Here is a 27,412-nt window from a genome sequence, read left to right on the forward strand (position 1 = left end):
CAGAAGACAAAAAAAAAAACTTTTTGCAGAAAGACATCAGGTTTAACTTCTCTACAGAAACAGGTATTATTTTTAAATCACCAAAGAGTCTGGAGACAGTCTTTAGATTGCAGAGAGAGAGACTAATGCACCTTCTTGCTGTGACTATAGCTATCCAGCTCTCAAAACGAAACTAAAACACACCCTGTAGCAGGCAGCCCAAAGCGAAAGTAAAAGCAGACAGCCAGCCCAGCTCCACCCACACTGACATCACTGCAGCCATCCGTTAAATACCCATTTCTTAAAGGTACACAAACTACAGCTATTTTATAAACACCCATTTCTTAAAGGTACACCCACGACAGCTATGTGATAAACACCCATTTCTTAAAGGTACTCTCACATGACAGACTCCAGGATTGTCTGTCGCTTCCCTGGTGCAAGGGTCAAGGATATCTCGGAGCGGCTGTCGGACATTTTGGAGGGGGAGGATGAATTGGAATATCAGGATAGATAAGATGAATACATGGCTTGAGACGGTGCAGAAGGGAGGGATTCAAATTCCTGGGAGTTTGGAACCGGTTCTGGGGGACTTGCGATCAGTATAAACCGGACAGTTGTGCACCTGGGCAGGACTGGAACCAATCAGTCGGTGGGGGGTTTGCTTGTGCTATTGGGGAGGGTTTAGGCTAATGTTGCCGGGGGATGGGAACCGATGCAGGAAGTCAGAGGGACAGAAACAAAACGCAGTCAGGCGAAATGTGAAAGGCAGTGAAACCAATGTCAAAAATCAAAAAGGGCGACAAGAGTACAGAGACTGTGGAGAACTCAGTGAATGAGTCCAGTTGACAGGCAAAGGGATGACTGGTAAGTGGGAGGCTTTCAAAAGTGTTAACCAGGTTTCATGGTAAGCACATCATTTTTAGATGCGCGACGCACGTTTTTTACGCAGAGGGTGGTTCATAGATTATCAGAGAATTTACAGTGCAGAAGGAGGCCATTCAGCCCATCGAGTCTGCACCGGTTCTTGGAAAGAGCACCCTACACAAGGTCAACACCTCCACCCTATCTCATAACCTAGTAACCCCACCCAATACTAAGGGCAATTTTGGACACTAACGGCAATTTATCATGGCCAATCCACCTAACCTGCACAATCTTTGGACTGTGGGAGGAAACTGGAGCACCCGGAGGAACCCCACGCACACACGGGATGTGCAGACTCCACACAGACAGTGACCCAAGCCGGAATCGAACCTGGAACCCTGGAGCTGTGAAGCAATGGTGCTATCCACAATGCTACCGTGCTGAGTGCCTGGAACGCGTTGCCAGGGGAGGTTGTGAAAATAGATAAGTCCCCTGTGCTGGATGGGATTTATCCGAGGATTCTCTGGGAAGCTAGGGAGGAGATTGCTGAGCCTTTGGCTTTGATCTTTAAGTCATCTTTGTCTACAGGAATAGTGCCAGAAGACTGGAGGATAGCGAATGTTGTCCAAGAAGGGGAGTAGAGACAACCACGGTAACTATAGACCAGTGAGCTTTACTTCTGTTGTGGGCAGAATCTTGGAAAGATTTATAAGAGATAGGATGTATAATCACCTGGAAAGGAATAATTTGATTCGAGATAGTCAACACGGTTCTGTGAAGGATAGGTTATGCCTCACAAACCTTATTGAGTTCTTTGAGAAGGTGACCAAACAGGTGGATGAGGGTAAAGCAGTTGATGTGGTGTATATGGATTTCAGTAAAGCGTTTGATAAGGTTCCCCACGGTAGGCTACTGCAGAAAATACGGAGGAATGGGATTCAGGATGATTTAGCAGTTTGGATCAGAAATTGGCGAGCTGGAAGAAGACAATGGATGGTGGTTGATGGGAAATGTTCAGACTGGAGTCCATTACTAGTGGTGTACCACAAGGATCTGTTTTGGGGCCACTGCGGTTTGTCATTTTTATAAATGACCTGGAGGAGGGCGTAGAAGGATGGGTGAGTAAATTTGCAGATGACACTAAAGTCGGTGGAGTTGTGGACATTGCGGAAGGATGTTACAAGTTACAGAGGGACATAGATAAGCTGCAGCGCTGGGCTGAGAGGTGGCAAATGGAGTTTAATGCAGAAAAGAGTGAGGTGATTCATTTTGGAAGGAATAACAGGAAGACTGAGTACTGGGCTAATGTAAGATTCTTGGCAGTGTGGATGAGCAGAGAGATCTCGTTGTCCATGTACATAGATTCCTGAAAGTTGCCACGCAGGTCGAGAGGGTTGTTAAGAAGGCGTACGGTGTGTTAGCTTTTATTGGTAGAGGGATTGAGTTTCGGAGCCATGAGGTCATGTTGCAGCTGTACAAAACTCTGGTGCGGCCACATTTGGAGTATTGCGTGCAATTCTGGACGCCGCATTATAGGAAGGATGTGGAAGCATTGGAAAGGGTGCAGAGGAGATATACCAGAATGTTGCCTGGTTTGGAGGGAAGATCTTATGAGGAAAGGCTGAGGGACTTGAGGCTGTTTTCGTGAGAGAGAAGAAGAACAAAGAAATGTACAGCACAGGAACAGGCCCTTTGGCCCTCCAAGCCCGTGCCGACCATGCTGCCCGACTAAACTACAATCTTCTACACTTCCTGGGTCCGTATCCCTCTATTCCCATCCTATTCATGTATTTGTCAAGATGTCCCTTAAATGCCACTATCGTCCCTGCTTCCATCACCTCCTCCGGTAGTGAGTTCCAAGCACCCACTTGCCTCGTACATCTACTCTAAACCTTGCCCCTCGCACCGTAAACCTATGCCCCCTAGTAATTGACCCCTCTACCCTGGGAAAAAGCCTCTAACTATCCACTCTGTCTATGCCCCTCATAATTTTGTAGATCTCTATCAGGTCGCCCCTCAACCTCCTTCGTTCCAGTGAGAACAAACCGAGTTTATTCAACCACTCCTCATAGCTAATGCCCTCCATACCAGGCAACATTCTGGTAAATCTCTTCTGCACCTCTCTAAAGCCTCCACATCCTTCTGGTAGTGTGGCGACCAGAATTGAACACTATACTCCAAGTGTGGCCTAACTAAGGTTCTATACAGCTGCAACATGACTTGCCAATTCTTATCCTCAATGCCCCGGCCAATGAAGGCAAGCATGCCGTATGCCTTCTTGACTACCTTCTCCACCTGTGTTGCCCCTTTCAGTGACCTGTGGACCTGTACTCCTAGATCTCTTTGACTTTCAATACTCTTGAGGGTTCTACCATTCACTGTATATTCCCTACCTGCATTAGACCTTCCAAAATGCATTTGTCTGGATTAAACTCCATCTGCCATCTCTCCGCCCAAGTCTCCAGACAATCTAAATCCTGCTGCATCCTCTGACAGTCCTCATCGCTATCCGCAATTCCACCAACCTTTGTGTCGTCTGCAAACTTACTAATCAAACCAGTTACATTTTCCTCCAAATCATTTATATATACTACAACGAGCAAAGGTCCCAGCACTGATCCCTGTGGAACACCACTGGTCACAGCCCTCCAATTAGAAAAGCATCCTTCCATTTCTACTCTCTGCCTTCTATGACCTAGCCAGTTCTGTATCCACCTTGCCAGCTCACCCCTGATCCCGTGTGACTTCACCTTTTGTACTCGTCTACCATGAGGGACCTTGTCAAAGGCCTTACTGAAGTCCATATAGACAACATCCACTGCCCTACCTGCATCAATCATCTTTGCGACCTCCTCGAAAAACTCTATCAAGTTAGTGAGACACGACCTCCCCTTCACAAAACCATGCTGCCTCTCACGAATACGTCCATTTGCTTCCAAATGGGAGTAGATCCTGTCTCGAAGAATTCTCTCCAGTAATTTCCCTACCACTGAAGTAAGGCTCACCGGCCTGTAGTTCCCTGGATTATCCTTGCTACCCTTCTTAAACAGAGGAACAACATTGGCTATTCTCCAGTCCTCCGGGACATCACCTGAAGACAGTGAGGATCCAAAGATTTCTGTCAAGGCCTCAGCAATTTTCTCTCCAACCTCCTTCAGTATTCTGGGGTAGATCCCATCAGGCCCTGGGGACTTATCTACCGTAATATTTTTTAAGATGCCCAACACCTCGTCTTTTTGGATCTCAATGTGACCCAGGCTATCTACACACCCTTCTCCAGACTCAACATCTACCAATTCCTTCTCTTTGGTGAATACTGATGCAAAGTAATCATTTAGTACCTCGCCCATTTCCTCTGGTTCCACACATAGATTCCCTTGCCTATCCTCCAGTGGGCCAACCCTTTCCCTGGCTACCCTCTTGCTTTTTATGTACGTGTAAAAAGCCTTGGGATTTTCCTTAACCCTATTTGCCAATGACTTTTCGTGCCCCGATTCTAGCCCTCCTGACTCCTTGCTTAAGTTCCTTCCTACTTTATATTCCACACAGGCTTTGTCTGTTCCCAGCCTTTTAGCCCTGACAAATGCCTCCTTTTTCTTTTTGACGAGGCCTACAATATCTCTCGTTATGTAAGGTTCCCGAAAATTGACGTATCATCATCACCAACATCAGCTACCTTAGTTGCTGGACTACAAATCCGGTTCCCATTCCCCTGCCAAATTAATTTAAACCCACCCGAAGAGTACTAGAAAACCTCCCTCCCAGGATATTGGTGTCCCTCTAGTTCAGATGCATCCCATCGTGCATTTGGAGGGCAGAAGGGCCTGTTCCTGTGCTGTATTGTTCTTTAGAGTGAAGGACAAGGCTGGTAGAAGTAATAAACCCTTGATGGCTCAGGATATTGAGACCCTGGTCAAAATGGAAGCATATGACATGCATAGGCAGCTGGGATCAAGTGGATTCCTTTAAGAGTATCGGGCTTGTCGGAGTAAAGTTAAGAGAGAAATTAGGGGGGCACAAAGGAGACATGAGATTGCTTTCGCAGTTAAGGCAAAGGAGAATCCAAAGAACTTCTACAAATACATAAAGGGCAAAAGAGTAACGAGGGGGAGAGTACAAAGAACAATACAGCACAGGAACAGGCCCTTCGGCCCTCCAAGCCTGTACTGGCCATGATACTAACCTTAGCCAAAGCCCTCGGCACTTCCTTGGTTCGTATCCCTCTATACCCATCCTATCCATGTTTGTTGAGATGTCTTTTGAACACCATTAATGTATCTGCTTCCACAATCTCCACGGCAACGCATTCCAGGCACTCACAACCCTGTGTAAAAAACCTGCCTCGCAATTCTCCTCCAAACATTGCCCCACGGACCTCAAACCGATGCCCCCTGGTGACTGACCCTCCACCCTTGGAAAGAGTGCCTGTCCAGCCACTCTATCCATGTCCTTGATAATCTTGTAGACCTATATCAGGTCAACCCTCAACCTCCATCGTTCTAATGAAAACAGTCTGAGTCTATTCAGCCTCTCCACATAGCTCAGTGTTCTTCAAACTCGGGGGCGTGACCCACGGGCGGGTGGGTCGCGGGCGGGTGTCGGGAGTGTCGCGGAGCCGTCCTTCGCGCAAATCCCCGCGCAAGTGGCCTTTAAAATGGCCACGAACATGTAAAAACAATTTGGCCGCATTGCGCATACAATGATCGGGTGCGCATTCGCAGTGTGGCCGCTATATTTTTTTGGTGTGGGTCTCAGTGTTAGGGTGGGGGGTCTCGGGGTGGGGGTCTCAGTGTGAGGGTCTCTCCCTCCCTCCCCGGAAGCACGCTGTTGGCGGGGTTGGTTTGAAGTGGTGACGCTGCAGCGGGCTGTGTGAGACTGGGTTTGGAGCGGGGAAGCAGCCTGTGGAGCGGGGCCAGGGCCCCGGCTGCAGTTTGTGGTGAGCGAAGCCTCGGTGCTGAATTGTTTTGGGTTTGTCTCAGGCCCGGAAGCGCCTCAGCCAGGGGCCGCACTGCTGAGCGACAGGCGTCCCGCAGCTCCACCACCCCGTCTCCAAACACACCAACCTCTCGGCGGGGCTGCTCCCCCTCTCTGCCCGGATCAGCCGCCCGGCCCAGGTGGAATTAAGGACACCCCCCCCCCCCCCACCCCCCAGTATGCCCTCCTCCCCACCCCCAGTGTGCCCTCTCCCCCCCTCCCGCAGTGTGCCCCCTCTCCCCACCCCCATCCTGCCCTCCCCCCCCCCCACCCCGATCCTGCCCTCTCCCCCCATCCCCAGTGTGCCCCCTCCCCCAGTGTGCCCTGTCCCCCCCCCACTCCCATCCTGCCCTCTCCTTCCCATCCCCAGTGTGCCCCCCCCCCCCCAGGTGCCCATTCCGATGCCCGGCTCCCTCCCACTCTCTGTGACTCTGGCCCATCCCGCGCCGCTATTTTTTTTAAAGCGGTCGTAGCTTTTTGTTTTACAAGTTCGGGGGTGGGGGGGTTTATTCATTTAATTATTATTTTTTTCATTTATTTTATTCATCTATTTTCTTTACAAGTTTGGGAGGGGGGGGGGGTTATTTGATAAAATTTTACAGGAAAAAAATGCAGAACTTTGGACAGATGGAGACTCCATACTTTCCGACACCGGAAGGCTTCACCTTCATCCAACAGGTTCCATTGGAGGAGTGTCTACGAGGGCCAAAGGGACCCAAAACCATTTCCTCCATTTTTATCAGCAGCAAACAAGGTAAGAGAAAATGGTGGGTCGCTCAGGTCGGCCGGCGTGGGTCACGAAGGTTCGCCGGTTGGTAAAAATGGGTCCCCGGGAAAAAAGTTTGAAGAACACCGACATAGCGAACACCCTCCAGACCAGGCAACATCCTGGTATTCCTCATCTGCACCCACTCCAAAGCCTCCACATCCTTCTGGTAGTGTGGCGACCAGAATTGTGTGCAATATTCCAAGTGCAGCCTTACCAAGGTTCGCTACAACTGCAGCATAACTTGCCAGTTTTTATACTCGATGCCCCGTCCAATGAAGGCAAGCATTCCGTATGCTTTTTGACTGCCTTGTCCACTTGGGTTGCCACCTTCAAAGGTCTGTGGACCTGCATGCCCAGATCTCTCTGACTTTCTACATTCCTAAGAGTTTTGCCATTTACGGTATATTTTCCCTCTATGTTCGGCCTACCAAAACACATTAGGGCAGCATGGTAGCACATGTGGATAGCACTGTGGCTTCACAGCGCCAGGGTCCCAGGTTTGATTCCCTGCTGGGTCACTGTCTGCACATACTCCCCATGTATGCGTGGGTTTCCTCCGGGTGCTCCGATTTCCTCCCACAGTCCAAAGACGTGCAGGTTAGGTGGATTGGCCATGGTAAATTGCCCTTCGTGACCAAAAAGGTTAAGAGGGGTTATTGGGTTACGGGGATAGGGTGGAAGTGAGGGCTTAAGTGGGTCGGTGCAGACTCAATAGGCCGACTGGCCTCCTTCTGCACTGTATGTTCTACCTCACATTTGTCTGGATTAAACTCCATTTGCCATTTCTCTGCCCAAGTTTCCAACCTATCTATGTCCTGCTGTATCCTTTGACAATCCTCAACACTATATGCCAGTCCTTAGGTGTCACCAGGGAACTTACTAATCAGACCAGCTACATTTTCCTCAAAATCGTTTATGTATACTACTAACAACAGAGGCGCCAGCACAGATCCCTGTGGAACACCACTAGTCACAACCTTCCATTCAGAAAAACATTCTTCTACAGCTACCCTTTGCCTTCTGTGACCGAGCCAGTTCTGTATCCATCTTACCACCTCACCTCTGATCCCGTGTGACTTCACCTCTTCTACCAGTCTGCCATGAGGCACCTTGTTAAAGGCTTTACTGAAGTCCATGTAAACTGCACCCACCATCCTCCCCATATCATCTTTGTCATCTCCTCAAAAAATCGATCAAGTTAGTGAGGCACGACCTCCCCTTCACAAAACCGTGCTGTCTATTGCAAGAGTCCATTTGGTTCCAAATGGATATAAATCCTGTCCCTGAGAAATCTCTCCAATAATTTACCTTATACCGACGTGAGGCTCAACGACCTATAGTTTCCAGGATCATCCCTCTACCTTTCTTGAACAACGGTGCCACATTAGCTATTCTCCAGTCCCCTGGGACCTCACCAGTAGCCAATGAGGATACAAAGAAGTCAGTCAAGGCCCCAGCAATTTATTCCCTCGCTTTCATCAGTATTCTGGAGTAAATCCCATCCGGTGCATGAGACCTATCGACCTTAATATCTTTTAAAAGACCCAATACCTCCTCCTTTTCATTGTCAACATGACCCAGATTGTCCACTATCCCTGCCCAAGAATCATCTTCTAAAGTTCTTTTCTTTGGTGAACACTGATGCAAAGTACTCATTTGATACCTCGCCCATTCAGACTATAAGACATAGGAGCAGAATTAGGTCACTCAGCCCATTGAGTTTGCTCTGCCATTCAATCATGGCTGATATTTTTCTCATCCCCATTCTCCAGCCTTCGCCGCATAACCCCCGATCCCCTTATTGTTCAAAAACCTATTTATCTCTGTCTTAAAGGCACTTGATTTGGCCTCAACAGTCTTGTGCGGCAAAGTGCTCCACAGATTCACCACCCTCTGGCTAAAGAAATTCCTCCTCATCTGTTTTAAAGGATCGTCCCTTTGGTCTGAGATGGTGTCCTCTGGTTCTAGTTTTTCTGACAAGTGGAAACATCCTCTCCATATCCATTTCCTCTGGCGCAACACAGATTCCCCCCACTATCCTTAAATGGTCCAATCCTTTACCTGGCCACCCTCTTTTTACATATGAATAAAAGCTATGGGATTCACCTTAATCCTACTTGCCAAGGACTTTTCAAAACCCCTCCTACCCCTCCAAACTTCCCACTTAAGTAACTTCTTACTTTCTTTATACTCAAGCGTTTTTATTGTCCCCACCCTTCTAGGGCCTCTTAAGGATCTACAAGGTCATCTTTGTGCGGATCCACAGGAGATGGGTGAGATCCTAAATGAATATTTCTCATCGGTATTTACTGTTGAGAAAGGCATGGATGTGAGGGAACTTGGGGAAATAAATATTGATGCCTTGAGGAGTGTATATATTACAGAGGTGGTAGTGCTGGAAATCTTGAAGCGCATCAAGGTAGATAAATCTCCGGGACCTGATGACCCCAATTGGGCTTATAGAATTAGTAGAGGCGCTGGAGACGATGCAATCGGTCAAGGCCCTGGGACTGGACAAGTACCCGGTGGAATTTTACAAGAAGTTCTCAGGGGTGTTGGGACCGCTGTTGGCAAGAGCCTTCAATGAAGCAAAGGAGTTGGGAGTGCTCCCCCTGACGTCACAGGCGTCGATCTCTCTCAGTTTAAAGCGGGGTAAGGACCCGGAAACTGTGGGTCATACAGACCGATCTCTCTGTTAAATGTAGATGCCAAACTACGGCCGAAGATCCTGGCCACGAGGATTGAAGACTGCGCCCCAGGGGTAAAAGGGGAGGACAAGATGGGGTTTGCTAAGGGGCAGCATTTGGCGACCAACATTAGGAGGTTACTTAATGTAAATGTGATGCCTCCAGAGGGGCGCGAGGTTGAGGTGGTGGTGGCCATAGATGCAGAGAAGGCCCTTGATCGGGTGGAGTGGGAGGTCCTGTGGTGTTTGGGTTTGGGCACAGCTTTGTGGACTGGGTCCAGTTGCTATATCAGACACCGGTGGCGAGTGCACGGACGAATCGAGTGAGATCAGACCATTTCAGGTTATACTGGGGGACGAGGCAAGGGGTTCCTATTTTCCCCACTGCTGTTTGCCTTGGCTATAGAGCGTTGGCAAGGCATTAAATATGTCGAGGGTCTAGCAGGGGATAGTGTGGGGGAGAGCACAGGGTCTCGCTTTACCCGAACAATCTACTTTTGTATATATCGGACCTGAACAAAGAACAAAAAAAGTACAGCACAGGAACAGGCCCTTCGGCCCTCCAAGCCTGTGCCGACCATGCTGCCCGTCTAAACTAAAATCTTCTACACTTCCTGGGTTCGTATCCCTCTATTCCCATCCTATTCATTTATTGGTCAAGGTGCCCCTTAAACGTCACTATTGTCCCTGCTTCCACCACCTCCTCCGGCTGCGAGTTCCAGGCACCCACTACCCTCTGTGTAAAAAAACTTGCCTTGTACATCTCCTCTAAACCTTGCCCCTCGCACCTTAAACCTATGCCCCCTAGTAATTGACCCCTCTACCCTGGGAAAAAGCCTCTGACTATCCACTCTGTCTATGCCCCTCATAATTTTGTAGACCTCTATCAGGTCGCCTCTCAACCTCCATCGTTCCAGTGAGAACAAACCGAGTTTATTCAACCGCTCCTCATAGCTAATGCCCTCCATACCAGGCAACATCCTGGTAAATCTCTTCTGCACCCTCTCTAAAGCCTCCACATCCTACTGGTAGTGTGGTGACCAGAATTGAATACTATACTCAAAGTGTGGCATAACTAAGGTTCTATACAGCTGCACCTGCCACACCGAGGGTACAGGATAAGGTGGTGTCAAGGACAGGAGTAGGAGAGTGGAAGGTCTCAGAGATCTATAACGAGCTGATGGAGTGGGAGGGGGCCGCAATATGGGAGACGAAGAGAAAGTGGGAAGAGCTTGAGGGAGGGAGGGAGGGGGTGGGGTGGTTGGAGGCCGGATTATGGGAGCAGGCCCTGAGGAGAGTTAATGTATCCTCGCTGTGCGCCATGCTCAGCCTGATACCCATGTTATGCTCCTCGTGCTCGATGTGGGAGTTCAGGGACGCGGCCGATGCTTCTGACTCCTTCATGTGCAGGAAGTGTGTCCAGCTGCAGCTCCTGTTAGACCGCATGACGGCTCTGGAGCTGCGGATGGACTCACTTTGGAGCATCCGCGATGCTGAGGAGGTTGTGGATAGCACGTTCAGTGAGGTGGTCACACTGCAGATTAGGGTTGGTGAGGGAGACAGTGAATGGGTGACCAAAAGGCAGAGAAAGAGCAGGAAGGCAGTGCAGGTGTCCCCTGCGGTCATCTCCCTCCAAAACAGGTATACCGTTTTGGATACTGTTACATAGAACATAGAACAATACAGCGCAGTACAGGCCCTTCGGCCCACGATGTGGGAGATGACTCACCAGTGGAAGGCAGTAGTAGCCAGGCTCATGGCACTGTGGCTGGTCCTGCTGCACAGAAGGGCATGGAAAAGACTAGCAGGGCTATAGTCATAGGGGATTCAATCGTAAGGGGAGTAGACAGGCGTTTCGGTGGTCGAAAACGAGACTCCCGAATGGTATGGTGCCTCCCGGGTGCATGGGTCAGGGATGTCTCAGATCGGCTGCAGGACATACTGAAGGGGGAGGGTGAACAGCCAGTTGTCGTGGTGCATATAGGCACCAACGATATAGGTAAAAAACAGGATGAGGTCCTACAATCAGAATTTAGGGAGTTAGGAGATAAGTTAAAAAGTAGGACCTCAAAGGTAGTAATCTCAGGATTACTACCAGTGCCACGAGACAGTCAGAGTAGAAATTCAAGAATAGTCAGAATGAATACGTGGCTTGAGAGATGGTGCAGGAGGGAAGGGTTCAGATATTTGGGACATTGGAACCGGTTCTGGGGGCGGTGGGACCATTACAAATCGGATGGTCTACACCTGGGCAGGACTGGAACCAATGTCCTAGGGGGTGCTTTTGCTAACACTGTTGGGGTGGTTTTAAACTAATGTGGCAGGGGGATGGGAACCAGATTAGGAAGTTAGAGGTCAGTAAAGAGGCAGCAACTAAAGCCAGTAAGGTACTAGATAATAAACTCAATGTGACTAAGGGGAAGAGTAGACAGGGAAGAGATGATGAACGCAAAGGGACAGGTGGTCTGAGGTGCATTTGTTTCAATGCGAGAAGTGTAGCAGGTAAGGCAGATGAACTAAGGGCTTGGATTAGTACCTGGGAATATGATGTTATTGGTATTATGGAGACTTGGTTGAGGGAAGGGCAAGACTGGCAACTAAATATCCCAGGGTATAGATGCTTCAGGAGGGACAGAGAGGGAGGTAAAAGGGATGGAGGAGTTGCATTACTGGTCAGAGATGATATCACAGCTATGATTAAGGAGGGCACGATGGAGGATTCGAGCAGTGAGGCAATATGGGTAGGGCTAAGAAATAGGAAGGGTGCACTAACATTGTTTGGACTTCACTACAGGCCTCCCAAAAGCGAGCGTGAAGTAGAGGTACAACTATGTAGACAGATTATAGAAAAATGTAGGAGAAATAGGGTGGTCGTGATGGGAGATTTTAATTTCCCCAACATTGAATGGGACTCATGGAGTGTTGGAGGTGGAGATGGAGCAGAATTTGTAAGGAGCATCCAGGTGAGTTTTTTAGAGCAGTATGTAAATAGTCCAACTTGGGAAGGTGCCATACTGGACCTGGTATTGGGGAATGATCCCGGCCAGGTGGTTAAAGTTTCAGTCGGTGATTACTTTGGGAATAGCGATCACAATTCCTTAAGTTTTAGAATACTCATGGACAAAGGCGAGAGTGGTCCTAAAGAAAGAGTGCTAAATTGGGGAAAGGCCAAGTATAACAAAATTCGGCAGGAGCTAGGGAATGTGGATTGGGAGCAGCTCTTTAAGGGTAAATCCACATTTGAAATGTGGGAGTCTTTTAAGGAAAGGTTGATTAGAGTGCAGGACAGACATGTCCCTGTGAAAATGAGGGATAGAAATGGCAAGATTAGGGAACCATGGATGACGGGTGGAATTGTGAGACTAGCTAAGATGAAAAAGGAAGTATACATAAGACCTAGGCGACTTAAATCTGATGAAGCTTTGGAGGAATATCGGGAAAGTAGGACAAATCTCAAACGCGCAATAAAGAGGGCTAGAAGGGGTCATGAAATATCTTTGGCTAACAGGGTTAAGGAAAATCCCAAAGTCTTTTATTTGTATAGAAGGTGCAAGAGGGTAACTAGAGAAAGGATTAGACAAAAGAGGGAATTTATGCGTGGAGTCAGAGGAAATGGGCGAGCTTCTTAATGAGTACTTTGCATCGGTATCCACCAAGGAGAGGGACATGACGGATGTTGAGGCTAAGGATGGATGTTTAAATGCTCTAGGTCAAGTCGGCATAAGGGAGGGGGAAGTTTTGGATATTCTAAAAGACATTAAGGTGGACAAGTCCCCAGGTCCGGATGGGATCTATCCCAGGTTTCTGAGGGAAGCAACGGAAGAAATAGCTGGGGCCTTAACAGATATCTTTGCAGCATACTTGAGCACGGGTGAGGTCCCGGAGGACTGGAGAATTGCTAATGTTGTCCCTTTGTTTAAGAAGGGTAGCAGGGATAATCCAGGGAATTATAGACCTGTGAGCTTGACGTCAGTGGTAGGCAAACTGTTGGAGAAGATACTGAGGGATAGGATCCATTCACATTTGGAAGAAAATCGACTTATCAGTGATAGGCAGCATGGTTTTGTGCAGGGAAGGTCATGTCTTACAAACTTAATAGAATTCTTTGAGGAAGTGACAACATTAATTGATGAGGGAAGGGCTCTAGATGTCATATACATGGACTTTAGTAAGGCGTTTGATAACATTTCCCATGGCAGGTTGATGGAAAAAGTGAAGTTGTATGGGGTTCAGGGTGTATTAGCTAGATGGATAAAGAGCGAGCTGGGCAACAGGAGACAGAGAGTAGTGGTGGAAGGGAGTGTCTCAAAACGGAGAAAGGTGACTAGTGGTGTTCCACAGTGATCCGTGCTCGGACCACTGTTGTTTGTGATATACATAAATGATCTGGACGAAGGTATAGGTGGTTTGATCAGCAAGTTTGCAGATGATACTAAGATTGGTGGAGTTGCAGATAGCGAGGAGGACTGTCAGTGAATACAGCAAAATATAAATAGATTGGAGAGTTGGGCAGAAAAATGGCAGATGGAGTTCAATCCAGGCAAATGCGAGGTGATGCATTTTGGAAGATCTAATTCAAGAGTGGTCTATACAGTCAATGGAAGAGTCCTGGGGAACATTGATGTACAGAGAGATCTGGGAGTTCAGGTCCATTGTACCCTGAAGGTGGCAACGCAGGTCGATAAGAGTGGTCAAGGCGGCATACAGCATGTTTGCCTTCATCGGACGGGGTATTGGGTACAAGAGTCAGCAGGTAATGTTACAGCTGTATAGGACTTTGGTTAGGCCACATTTGGAATACTGCGTGCAGTTCTGGTCGCCACATTACCAGAAGGATGTGGATGCTTTAGAGAGGGTGCAAAGGAGGTTCACCAGGATGTTGCCTGGTATGGAGGGTGCTAGCTATGAAGAAAGGTTGAGTAGATTAGGATGTTTTCGTTGGAAAGACGGAGGTTGAGGGGGGACCTGATTGAGGTCTACAAAATTATGAGAGGTATGGACAGGGTGGGGGTGTCAATTACAAGGTGTCACGATTTCAAGGTGAGAGGGGGAAAGTTTAAGGGAGATGTGCGTGGAAAGTTTATTACGCAGAGGGTGTTGGGTGCCTTGAACGCTTTGCCAGTGGAGGTGGTAGAGGCAGGCACAATAGCATCATTTAAGATGCATCTGGACAGATATATGAACGGGCGGGGAACAGAGGGAAGTAGATCCTTGGAAAATCGGTGACAGGTTTAGATAAAGGATCTGGATCGGCACAGGCTGGGAGGGCCGAAGGGCCTGTTCCTGTGCTGTAATTTTCTTTGTTTGTCCTTTGTTTGATTCAACTTAAGGTGGTTCACAGGGTGCACATGACTGCGGCCCGGATGCGCAGGTTCTTCAAGGAGGTGGGGGTAGGTGTGGTCGCTGTGCGGGGGGTCCTGCGAACCACATCCATACGTTTTGGGCAGGCCCAAGGCGGAGGGGTTTCTGGCAGGGGTTTGCTGATGTCATAGCAGAGGTCTTAAAAGTGAGGGTGGTTCCGAGTGCAGAGGTGGCGATCTTTGGTGTGTTGGAACACCCGGGAGCCCAGGCGGTGAGGGAGGCAGACGTTCTGGCCTTTGCCTTCCTGGTGGCCCGGAGACGGATCTTACTAGGATGGAGGGACTCGAAGTCCCCAAGGCGGGCACATGGGTTAGTGACATGGCGGGGTTTCTCAGACTCGAGAAAATTAAATTTGCCTTGAGTGGTTCGTTGCAGGGGTCTGCTCGGAGGTGGCAGCCGTTCATCCGACTACTTCGAGAAAAATTAAGCTGGCAGCTTGAGGGAGGGAGAGGAGAAAGGGGAGGCAGAGGAGAAATGTGTACCGTTAGGTGGTTGGGAAGGTGGCACTGTTTATGTAGGTCATGTTGGCTGGGATATGTGCTTGTTGTTATAGTGTTTTGTTTTTGTTTAAATTTGATGTTTAAAATTGTTAAAATTATGTCTCAATAAAATATTTTCAAAAAAAAAAAAGAAGCATGAGCCCATCCTTCTCTTTGGTATCAAACAAAGCATTGCCTGTTTGTTTTCAGTGTATATCCACAATCACAAACACTTACCCATTTTGCCCTCCAGAGCCTGTACTTTCAGCTCCATTTCCGCTCGGGTCTTCTCACTTTTTTGTAATTTTTGCAGCAAACTTCCCACATCCACCATGGCTCCATTATAGACAATCAAGTTACTGCTTTCTGCCCCGTTGCTGGATTCTGGTTTCACTGTTAAACTAGGCAACAAGAGTTTGTTTCCTACAACAAATACATAAAGAGGCAGATCATCTCTAGGACCTGGCTTCAAATTTGTTGCTACTTTTATGGGAAATAAACTTGAGCAGTTATTCTGTATCTAACCCCGTGCTGTACCTGGCCTGGGAGTGTTTGATGAGGACAGTGCAGAGGTAGCTTTACTCTGTATCTAACCCCATGTTGCAACTGTCCTGGGAGTGTTTGATGGGGCACAGTGTAGAGAGAGTTTTACTCTGTATCTAACTATGTGCAGTACCTGTCCTGGGAGTATTTGATGGGGACAGTGCAGAAGGAGCTTTACTCTGTATCTAACCCTGTGTTGCACCTGTTCTCGGAGTGTTTGATGGGGACAGTGTAGAGGGAGCTTTACTCTGTATCGAACCCCATGATCTATCTTCCCTGGGAGTATTTGATGGGACAGCGAATGAGCTCTACTCTGTAACTAACCAATGTTCAGGTAGAAGTGTAGCTATGGTATTTTTGTGCTAACAAATTATAAAATTTGTTCGAAGTGATTCCAAGTTTAAAAACAGATTAAACGAACAATATTGATGAATCCTAGGCTAATATTTTAATCTTAGAAACCAAGGTTGGAAGTCAATACCCAGTGCAAGACATCAAAGAAATGCAAAAAATCGAAGAGGACACCTTTTTTCTGGTTTAAAAGCTTGTAGATTGCAAAGAGCAAAGGAAGTGGCAAAAATTGAGTAATTTTGCATGTAGGTTTCCACATCTTTATCCTGTTTCTCTTATTTTAAATATACAAGAGCTTTCAAAAAAACAAAGGGATTAATCCCTAAAGCGTTTGCGCAAATTATTTGGATCTGCAAAATATATCAGCCAATACTACTACTAATAACTAGGACACATGTTCCTGAAAACCCAAGTGTTAAATAAAATTAGCATGTACCATTTAGTTATTCAATATAGTTAGCATTTGCCAGACCCTTATGCTGGTCACCGACATGCCTCAATGTATGTATTGTGGAGTTATTGTTCAAAGTCCTAACTCTCCAACTGATTTGGGGGATTGGTTTTACAGACCTAAGAATTGGATAACCTTGAGTTAATTATGGTTTTGAAATAATGGTAACAGGTAAAAGTGTAAAATACAACTTTGTGGAAATGATACCAAGACAGACCTGAACAGGCTCTGGTAGCTACCTTTTTTCCAGATTTGTTTCTTGAAAGTTAAGAAGAATGTCACTTAAAGGTATTCAGTTGGTGGTTTTAATCTTTCAAAGCTATAGTGCTAGATGAACTGACTGATAAGCTGTTGGGGAGTACTAATTTCTGTAACTGATTCTATTCAGAAGTGAACTGTTGAGTCCGACAGTATCAATGTTAGAAACTACGAAAGAGAAAATGCTGGAAAATCTCAGTAGGTCAGGCAGCATCTGTAGGGAGAGAAAAGAGCTAACGTTTCGAGTCCATTGACTCTTTGTCAAAGCTGAGAAAGAAGCTTTGTCAAAGAGTCATCGGACTCTAAACGTTAGCTTTTTTCTCTCCCTACAGATGCTGCCAGACTTGCTGAGATTTTCCAGCATTTTCTCTTTCGTTTCAGATTCCAGCATCCGCAGTAATTTGCTTTAATCCAATGTTATTAACTATCTATCGATATAGCATAGATATGCACTAGAAATCGATCTATAAGCCCAGAGACAATAAATGGGTCCTGTTCATCCAGGGAACACTATTCCCATATTACTATAGGCACAAGAGCACAAGGAAAAGTATCTTGAGAAGTCTAATTAAGAACGAGTTCCAGAATTCTTAGTCTAGAATAGTTAGAGGAGGTGCAGTACCCAACAAATGATCCGATTCCATCTCACACTCTGTCGCTTTTACTTCATCTTTTGAGCCATCGGTTAGTTTCCTGTACAGGCAGGAGTCTCGCAGCACCACTTTACTGATTAACTTCTTAACCTGCAAATAAAAATTAAAAACACAAGATTACTACAGATAAACTTGTCATTCTTCCCTTCCTTACTTTTGAAGGTCTTGATTCTTGCAGAGTTGATGCCCCACTGGCAGCTTGTCTCTACCTCACCTTATCCTACTGTTCAGAAATGAACCTAGATAGGGAATGTCAGCAGGTTAATTCATCTGTTTCTCATGCTATAGCAGTGCAGCACAAATTACTGCACAGCAATTAGGAGCGGCTGAATTTTTCCGCTCCAACTCAATGAGAGAGGTCAAACATCGCCCGGCTATGATCAGCTAACCAAGGAAAGACTTGCAAAAGAGGCAGGAATCTCCTGGCTTTAAGACTTGGCTAGATATTGACCTCACTAGTGGAGAAACTGAGGGAGTACAAAATTACCGATCAGAACCTTTGGAACGGGTGCAGAGGAGATTTACCAGGATGTTGCCTGGTATGGAGGGAAAATCTTATGAGGAAAGGCTGATGAACTTGAGGTTGTTTTCGTTCGAGAGAAGGTTAAGAGGAGACTTAATAGAGGCATACAAAATGATCAGGGGGTTAGATAGGGTGGACAGTGAGAGCCTTCTCCCGCGGATGGAAATGGCTAGCACGAGGGGACATAGCCTTAAACTGAGGGGTAATAGATATAGGAGAGAGGTCAGAAGTAGGTTCTTTACGCAAAGAGTGGTGAGGCCATGGAATGCCCTACCTGCAACAGTAGTGAACTCGCCAACATTGAGGGCATTTACAATGAAATGAAATGAAATGAAAATCGCTTATTGTCTCAAGTAGGCTTCAAATGAAGTTACTGTGAAAAGCCTCTAGTCGCCACATTCCGGCGCCTGTTCGGGGAGGCTGTTACGGGAATCGAACCGTGCTGCTGGCCTGCCTGGGTCTGCTTTCAAAGCCAGCGATTTAGCCCTGTGCTAAACAGCCCCTGTTTATTGGATAAGCATATGGATGATAATGGCATAGTGTAGTTTAGATGGCTTTAGTTTTTTTGACTTCCCATGTCGGTGCAACATCGTGGGCCGAAGGGCCTGTACTGCACTGTATCGTTCTATGTTCTAACCGCAGTTACTGGACAGCAGGAACAGGAACCACAATGTTTTTCTTTCCTTGGTAGAGAGGTATGATAGTTTATGACTGTAAACATTTATACAATGAATGTCAAAGAACAATATTTCTCCAAGGGAACATAAAATTGTTGTTGATAGTGAGGAGGATGATCTCAGGCAACAGTGTGATATTGATTAGCTGATAAATTAGGCAGAACAATGGCAGGTGGAATATAATCCTGATAAGTGTGAGGTGATGTATTTCGGGAGGTCTAATAAAGGTAGGATATACACAATTAAAGGTAGTACTGAGGAATAAAGGGACCTTGGCATACAAGTCCATGGATCCTTGGAAGGTGGCAGCACAGATTGATAGGATGGTGAAGGCATCAATAACCAGGGCATAGAATATAGAACAAAGAAACGTCCAGCACAGGAACAGGTCCTTCAGCCCTCCAAGTCTGTGCCAACCATGCTGCCTGTCTAAACTAAAATCTTCTGCACTTCCGGGGTCCGTATCCCTCTATTCCCATCAGAGGAGCGGGGAAGACTACGTCCAACTTTATAAAAACATTGGTGGGACCACAGATGGAATATTGTGTGCAGTTCTCGTTGCCACACCATCAGAAGGATTTGATTGCACTCGAGGGAATGCAGAGGAGATTCACCAGGATTTTGCCTGGGATGGAAATTTGCAGCTATGAGGAGAGACTGGATAAACTGGGTTTGTTGTCCTGGAGCAGAGGAGGCCAAGTGAGAATCTGATAGAGGTGTACAAAATTATGAGGCGCGTAGATCATAGCAATCTTTTCCCCATGGCAGAGGTGTCTAAGATCAGAGGTTTAAGGTGAGGAGCAAGTGGTTTCGTGGAGACCCGAGAAAACATTCTTTCATTCAGAGGGTGGCGGGAAAATGGAATGCGCTACCTGAGTGTGTGGCGGGGGAAGGTACTCTCGCAGCATTTAAGAAGCATCTCGACGAACACTAAATCGCCACAGCATAGGAGGCTATGGACCAAGCGCTGGTAAATGGGATGAGTATAGATTAATATTTGATGGGTCGGCATAGATATGGCGGGCCAAAGGTCCTGTTTCTGAGCTGTTTAACTCTGAATATTTGGAATTTCGGTTGCCTTTTATTAGTTGGCTCTGAATTTAAAGTTCATAGAATTTACAGTGCAGGAGGCCATTCGGCCCATCGAGTCTGTGCCAGCCCTTACAAAGAGCACCCTACTGAAGCCCACGTATCCACCCTATCCCCGCAAACCCCACCGAACATTTTTTAGACACCAAGGGCAATTTAGCATGGCCAATCCACCTAACCCGCACATCTTTGGACTGTGGGAGGAAACCCACGCAGACATGGGGAGAACATGCAGACTCCGCACCAGACAGTGACCCAGCCGGGAATCGAACCTGGTACCCTGGAGCTGTGAAGCAACGGTGCTAACCACGATGCTACCGTGCTACCCTTTCAGAAATAAACTTCCATCAGAAGTTTATTCATGTTTTTGTTTACTTGGCTCAGATTCATTCTAATTTACTGTGGACTTTGTTAGTGGTGGTAAGCACTACACCATTTGTGGATATGTTCCCTGGGCTGTGATAAGTGTTTTTAAGAATTAAAGTTTAACTGTAGAAAATGGGATAAATAAAATTCAAACAAGCTTGGAACCCAATATACTTAAAATGTGATGAGCTTTGCGTCCTCACTCTCCACTGGAGCAGTACCGGATGATTGGAGGGAGGTGAATGTTGTTCCCCTCTTCAAGAAAGGGAATAGGGACATCCCTGGGAATTACAGACTTACGTCTGTGGTGAGCAAAATATTAGAAAGGATTCTGAAAGATAGGATTTATGATTATTTCAAAAAACAGTTTGATTAAAGCTTTGTGAGGGGCAGGTCATGCCTCACAAGCCTCATTGAATTCTTTGAGGATGTGACAAGACACATTGATGAAGGTCGGGCAGTGGATGTGCTGTATATGGATTTCAGGAAGGCATTTGATAAGGTTCCCCATGGTAGGCTCATTCAGAAAGTTAGGGGGCATGAGATTTGGGGAAATTTGGCTGTCTGGATACAGAATTGGCTGGCCGAAAGGAGACAGCGAGTGGTAGTGGATGGAAAGTATTGTCTGGAGGTGGGTGACCAGTGGCGTCCCGCAAGGATCTGTTCTGGGACCTCTGCTCTTTGTGGTTTTTATAAATGACTTGGATGAAGAAGTGGAAGGGTGGGTTAGTAAGTTTGCCGATGACACAAAGGTTGGTGGAGTTGTAGATAGTGCCGAGGGCTGTTGCAGGTTACAACAGGACATTGACAGGGTGCAGAGCTGGGCTGAGAAGTGGCAGATGGAGTTCAACCTCGATAAATGTGAAGTGATTCTTGTTGGAAGGTCGAATTTTAATGCTGAATACAGGATTAAAGGCAGGATTCTTGGAAGTCTGAAGGAACAGAGGGATATTGGGCTCCACGTACATAGATCCCGCAAAGTTGCCACCCAGGTTGATAGGGCTGTTAAGGTGGCGTATGATGTGTTGGCTTTCAATAACAGGGGGATTGAGTTCAAGAGCCGCAAGGTTTTGCTGCAGCTTAATAAAACCCTGGTTAGAGCGCACTTGGAATATTGTGTCCAGTTCTGGTCGCCTCATTATAGGAAGGATGTGGATGCTTTGGAGGGGGTGCAGAGGGGATTTACCAGGATGCTGCCTGGACTGGAGGGCATGTCTTATGAAGAAATGATGTGGAGATGCCGGCGTTGGACTGGGGTGAGCACAGTAAGAAGTTTTATAACACCAGGTTAAAGTCCAACAGGTTTGTTTCGATGTCACTAGCTTTCAGAGCGCTGCTCCTTCCTCAGGTGAATGAAGAGGTCTGTTCCAGAAACACATATATAGACAAATTCAAAGATGCCAAACAATGCTTGGAATGCGTTAACCTGGGGTTACCCCATCTCTGGATCTGTAAAGATTTAATCACCTGCTAATGCTCGCATTCCAAGCATTGTTTGGCATCTTTGAATTTGTCTATATATGTGTTTCTGGAACAGACCTCTTCATTCACCTGAGGAAGGAGCAGCGCTCAGAAAGCTAGTGACATCGAAACAAACCTGTTGGACTTTAACCTGGTGTTATAAAACTTCTTATTATGAAGAAAGGTTGAGGGAGCTACGGCTTTTCATACTGGAGCGAAGAAGGAAGAGAGGTGACATGATAGAGGTGTACAAGGTGATGAGAGGCAGGGCTAGAGTGCAGAGCCAGAGACTTTTCCCGAGGGCGGAAATGGCTGTCATGAGGGGACATAATTTTAAGGTGATTGGAGGAAGGTATAGGGGAGATGTCAGAGGTAGGTTCTTTACACAGAGTGGTGGGGGCATGGAATGCTCTGCCAGCGGAGGTGGTGGAGTCAGAGTCATTAGGGACATTTAAGTGACTCTTGGACAGGCACATGGACAGCAGTAAATTGAAAGGGTGTAGGTTAGGATGATCTTAGATTAGGATAAATGGCCAACATTGTGGGCCGAAGGGCCTTTACTGTTCTATGTTGTCTTAAGAGGCTGACAGTTATAAAGTCAAGGTAATTAAAATGCTGGGCTTTAGAGATTTGCAGAACACGTATAGAAATCTACAGGCCACGTCATCCACAGTCAAGGCAGGATAAATGAAAGCTTTACCTCAGAGAATAGTTGGAGTGGAGGAGAATTCTCCTGAGGACTGTGGCACACTTATACTTCCTACAGAAGTAAATAACTTTAAGGTTAATGGAACATCTAAGAAAACTTTGGGGGACGAAGGAAACCCGAGTGCATAACACTGGTAGTTATAAAGCACTCAATTAAGTTAACATACGTTAAAGTTGGTTTCGCTTAGTGAAATCTTGTGACAAAGTTCTATTGGTTAAAACAAGATGCTCAGATTTATTTTTAAATGTTAATGGTCCCCAACAGGGGCGTAACAATACTGAAAACACAGTACATAATAAATAGAAGAGGTACTCTACCTGTGCACGTGAAAGATGGAGTCCGAGAGTGTAGATGATTTCTTCAAGATCTTTCTCAAGCAGAAAACCACAGTAACTTTGATCAAAATAAACAAAGGCGAGAAGAAGATCCTTGTTGTGTGTGAATAGCTGTTTCTTTTCCTTGAGTCAAGACAAGTACAGTCAGCTTTTGTATAATAATAATAAATCTTTATTAGTGTCACAAGTGGGCTTATATTAACACTGCAATGAAGTTACTATGAAAATCCCCTCATCGCCACATTCCGGCGCCTATTTGGGTACATGGAGGGAGAATTCAGAATGTCCAATCCACCTAACACGCACGTCTTTTGGGACTTGTGGGACGAAACCGGAGCACCCAGAGGAAACCCAGGGAGAACGCGCAGACTCTGCACAAACAGTGACCCAAGTCGGGAATCAAACCCAGGTCCCTGGCGCTGTGAAGCAACAGTGCTAACCACTGTGCTACCATGCCACCCAGTGACCCTGGAAAATGTGCTTATTTTTGTCCTGCATTGAACCCATCATGCCCAGGGAAGGCATGTTCTATTCATAACTTTAGCATGGACTCTGGTCATGAATAATTGCTCAGGAATGTCTTTTATTGAAAACAAAGACACTGCCAAAACTGTTTAAGATGGATACCAAGGTCAAGTGATTTTATTTTACGGCAATTTATGTCTCAAGTCTCCAGAAAGTTCCTGAATGAGTATCTGTGGTAAAGGCACCGTGACAGACCTCTTTGGAATTCATACATGCCATTGTTTGTAATTTATTCCTAACTCAGAATTAATGGACTCCAGGCTCCCCACCAAGCTGACAATTTTCAAGCTGAAAAAGAAAGCTGAAGAGATCAGTTACTGAGTAAGTTCAAGCGGTTGCTATCTATTCCCAATTGACTTTCAAATAATTCTGTAAGGACGATGTCAGTATTGGTCATGTGACTGGCACTAGCCTGAGATAGTTAGCTTATTATCTGAAGGTCTAGAAAGACTTGGGGCAGTCAAATGGCAAACCGACAAGCTATAGAACAGTAACATTTAAAGGCAGGATCATTCTTGCCTCCAAGAACAGAAGGTTGTAAAATCTCAAATGCCTCCCAGCCTGATTCATAAGTCCAAGTCTACCTGTAGAGAAAATGGACATTCTGATATTAAAATCACAAGTGCCTAACCTCAGGACCTCTGAGAGAATGCTGCAACAATCCTAATTTCTGATCTCGCGGTTTAACTTAATCTAAACTCCAAGTCAAGAGTGGAGATGACGCTTTTCTTTACTGGGACCAAAATGACTGCTCTACTCCAATGAGCCAAACACATGGATGATAAACTATTGTTTTGTTTAAAACCCACAAAAGTACACTGTTCACTTCAACTTTACTTTTTTCCCTCAAGTGTGTGTGTGAAACCTCGTGTTTAAATTTTGGGGATTAATGCATGAATAAATAATCTTCTCTTTCAACCCATGAAAGCCTGCTGCTGATAGTGAAACTGACTATGCACTCAGAAGGGTTCGGGGGCACATGCACATCTTTACTTCCAAAACCACAGAGATTATAGGCTGTAAGGGAAAGGATGCAAGGGTTTCAGTTCTCTCCTGATCCTGTCCGTAACAAATCCTTTGCCTGTATTGTCACTGAGATTATTCAATGTACTGGTACAATCATATAGTCATGCCCAGGAAAGGCATGTCATATTCATAATTTGTAAAACTAACTGTACTTAGTGTGGAATTTTATGGAACAGACTTATCTTTTTCAAACCGACAAGGACGGGCTGAAAAAAAGTGTCACTTGTCACCTGTCCGTTGGTTCAATAACTGCCCCACTGTCTCAAAAGGACACACATCAGACTTAAGGTGTCACTACCCAGCTTCTGAAATAATCTAGAAAGATATTTCCTGACTTGAATAAGTAATTCAGAAAACAAGAGTGAATGTCCCAAACCCCCAGGGCCCCCATGTCTGAACAGAAACACAAGTCGGGACTTTACAACCTAAGCACAGCACAATATTTGGAAAAAGGAACTGAGAGAAACTACATAGTAAGGCAGCAGTGTTGGTCTGCCTACTTAAATCTTTAAGTGCTGTCTGCAAAACAACTCAACAACTTCAGAAACTGCCGTAACAGAAACGGTAGCAACACCTATAACTTAAGAACTGGAGACTGTGACTTCATAAGATCTCCAAGCTGGTTCCTTTTCGAATCCATAAATACAAAAAAACGATCTCCTACCAACAAGAGTACAGGTAACTAACTCCATGAGCTGAAGACAGTCTATCCCTTCCAGGGAATCCTGCAACAGTCCTCAGTATGCGAATTCAGCTACTGAATCACCTAACTATACGCCAGTAAAAACCTAGTCTTCTTTAGGGGTGCGCCAGTGTTTTCCGAGATGGGTCAATCAATTTCATTATGAACCGACCCTTTGTTTAGATCTAGAAAAAGCACACAACTCTCAACTATATTTTCCTTGAGAGAGAGAGTATGGATGTGTGCGAGAGTGAGAGAGAGCAAATCTGTGTGTCAGAGCTCTTTTGCATGAAAGTGGGTGAGTGATATAGCATTATATTTTCTGGGTGAATGCATGAATAAATAATTCTCTTCATTTAAAAGCACAAAAGGCTTGCAGCTGGTTGCTCAAATTGTCCTCCGACTCAGGGATTAAGAAATATGCACACCTATCTTTTCAAAATCACACTGATCACAGACAGTAAGGGAGCAGGGGTTTCAATTGTTTCACAACCCCATCTGTAACACAACTCTTAAACCAGTTATACTTCACCTGCATTTGCCAATTCACCATTATCTCCCCTAGCACCATGATCATGAATGGCACAAATTTACCCATTCAAGCTTTTAAGAGTTCAAAATACTCTTCCAGACACAACTTTCATAAGAACATAAGAACTAGGAGCAGGAGTAGGCCATCGGATCGGGCCCTTCGAGCCTGCTCCGCCAATCAATGAGATCATGGCTGATCTTTTGTGGACTCAGCTGCACTTTCCCGCCCGAACACCATTAACCTTTATTCTTCAAAAAATGATCTATCTTTATCTTGAAAACATTTAATGAAGGAGCCCCAACTGCTTCACTGGGCAGGGAATTCCGTAGATTCACAACCCTTTGGTTGAAGAAGTTCCTCCTAAGCTCAGTCCTAAAGCTACTTCCCCTTATTTTGAGGCTATGCCCCCTAGTTCTGTTTTCACCTGCCAGTCGAAACAACCTACCTGCATCTATTCTACCTAATCCCTTCAGAATTTTATATGTTTCTATAATGTCCCCTGCATCCTTCTAAATTCCAACGAGTACAGTCCCAGTCTATTCAACCTCTCCTTGTGTAATCCAACCCCCTCAACTCTGGAATTAACCGAGTGAATCTCCTCTGCACACCCTCCAGCGCCAGTACGTCCTTTCTCAGGTAAGGATACCAAAACTGAACACAATACTCCAGGTGTGGCCTCACTAACACCTTATACAGTTGCAGCATAACCTTCCTAGTCTTAAACTCTATCCCTCTAGCAATGAAGGATAAAACTCCATTTGCCTTCTTAATCACCTGTTGCACCTGCAAACCAACTTTTTGTGACTCATGAACTAGGACACACAGGTCCCTCTGCACAACAGCATGTTTTAATACTGTATCATTTAAATAATAATCCATTTTGCTGTTATTCCTACCAAAATGGATAACCTCACATTTTTCAACATTGTATTCCATCTGCCAGACTCTAGCCCATTCACTTAAACTATCCAAATCCCTCTGCAGACTCCCAGTATCCTCTGCACTTTTGGCTTTACCATTCATCTTAGTGTCGTCTGCAAACCTGGACACATTGCACTTGGTCCCCAACTCCAAATCATCTGTAAACAATTGTGGGCCTAACACTGATCCCTGAGGATACTGAGGACCACTCGCTACTGATTGCCAACCAGAGAAACACCCATTAATCCCTACTCTTTGCTTTCTATTAATTAACCAATCCTCTATCCATGCTACTACTTTACCCTCAACGCCATGCATCTTTATTTTATACAGCAACCTTTTGTGTGGTGTCAAAAACTTTCTGGAAATCCAGATATACCAAAATCTGTAATCGCCCCGACGGGTGTTTTTCTTAGTCCACGTGTAGAAAGGACAACATGCATGCAACAGTCCATCTAACCCGATCGAGTTTTTTTGAGGAGGTGACAAAGATGATTGACGAGAGCGGTGGATGTTGTTTACATGGACTTCAGTAAAGCCCTTGACAAGGTGCCTCATGGTGGCAGACTGGTACAAAAGGTGAAGTCACACGGGATCAGAGGTGAGGTGGTAAGATGGATACAGAACTGACTCGGTCACAGAAGGCAAAGGATAGCAGTAGAAGGGTAGTTTTCCGAATGGACGTTTGTGACTAGTGGTATTCCACAGGGATCTGTGCTTGGGTCTCTGTTGTTTGTAGTGTACATAAACGATTTGGAGGAAAATGTAGTCAGTCTGATTAATAAGTTTGTAGATGATGGAGTGGAGTGGCAGATAGAGTTGAGGATTGTCAGAAGATACAGCAGGACATAGATAGGTTGGAGACTTGGACATAGAAAAGGCAAATGGAGTTTAATCCAACAAATGTGAGGTAATGCATTTTGGTAAGTCTAACATGGAGGGGAAATATACCGTAAATGGCAAAACTCTTAGGAAACAGAAAGTCAGAGAGATCTGGGCGTGCATGTCCACAGATCTTTGAAGGTGGCAATAGTCACCAGGGGGCACAGGTTTAAGGTTCGTGGGGCAAAGATTGGAGGAGTTGTATAAGGCAGGTTTTTTACGCAGAGGGTGGTGAGTGCCTGGAACGAGATGCCAGGGGAGGTTGTGGAAGCAGAGACATTAACGGCACAAGGAAGTGCAGAGGGGTTTGGCA

The 27,412-nt window shown here is 46.0% G+C and overlaps 1 protein-coding gene across 6 annotated transcripts in view; it reads right to left on the bottom strand.

Annotated features, from left to right (window-relative positions):
• Positions 1–27,412, bottom strand: part of ccar1 (cell division cycle and apoptosis regulator 1) — a 409,621-nt gene that overhangs the window by 35,904 nt on the left and 346,305 nt on the right. For all 6 annotated transcript variants that reach the window (XM_072478734.1, XM_072478736.1, XM_072478731.1 and 3 more), the window contains 3 exons: positions 22,514–22,654; positions 17,341–17,461; positions 15,353–15,538 (listed from right to left, as the gene is read on the bottom strand). In XM_072478734.1, the coding sequence (XP_072334835.1) occupies positions 15,353–15,538; positions 17,341–17,461; positions 22,514–22,654 (448 nt within the window). The remainder of the gene's footprint in view (positions 1–15,352; positions 15,539–17,340; positions 17,462–22,513; positions 22,655–27,412) is intronic.

Source organism: Scyliorhinus torazame, chromosome 16 (assembly GCF_047496885.1).
Source record: "Scyliorhinus torazame isolate Kashiwa2021f chromosome 16, sScyTor2.1, whole genome shotgun sequence".
Taxonomy (NCBI): Eukaryota; Metazoa; Chordata; class Chondrichthyes; order Carcharhiniformes; family Scyliorhinidae; genus Scyliorhinus; species Scyliorhinus torazame.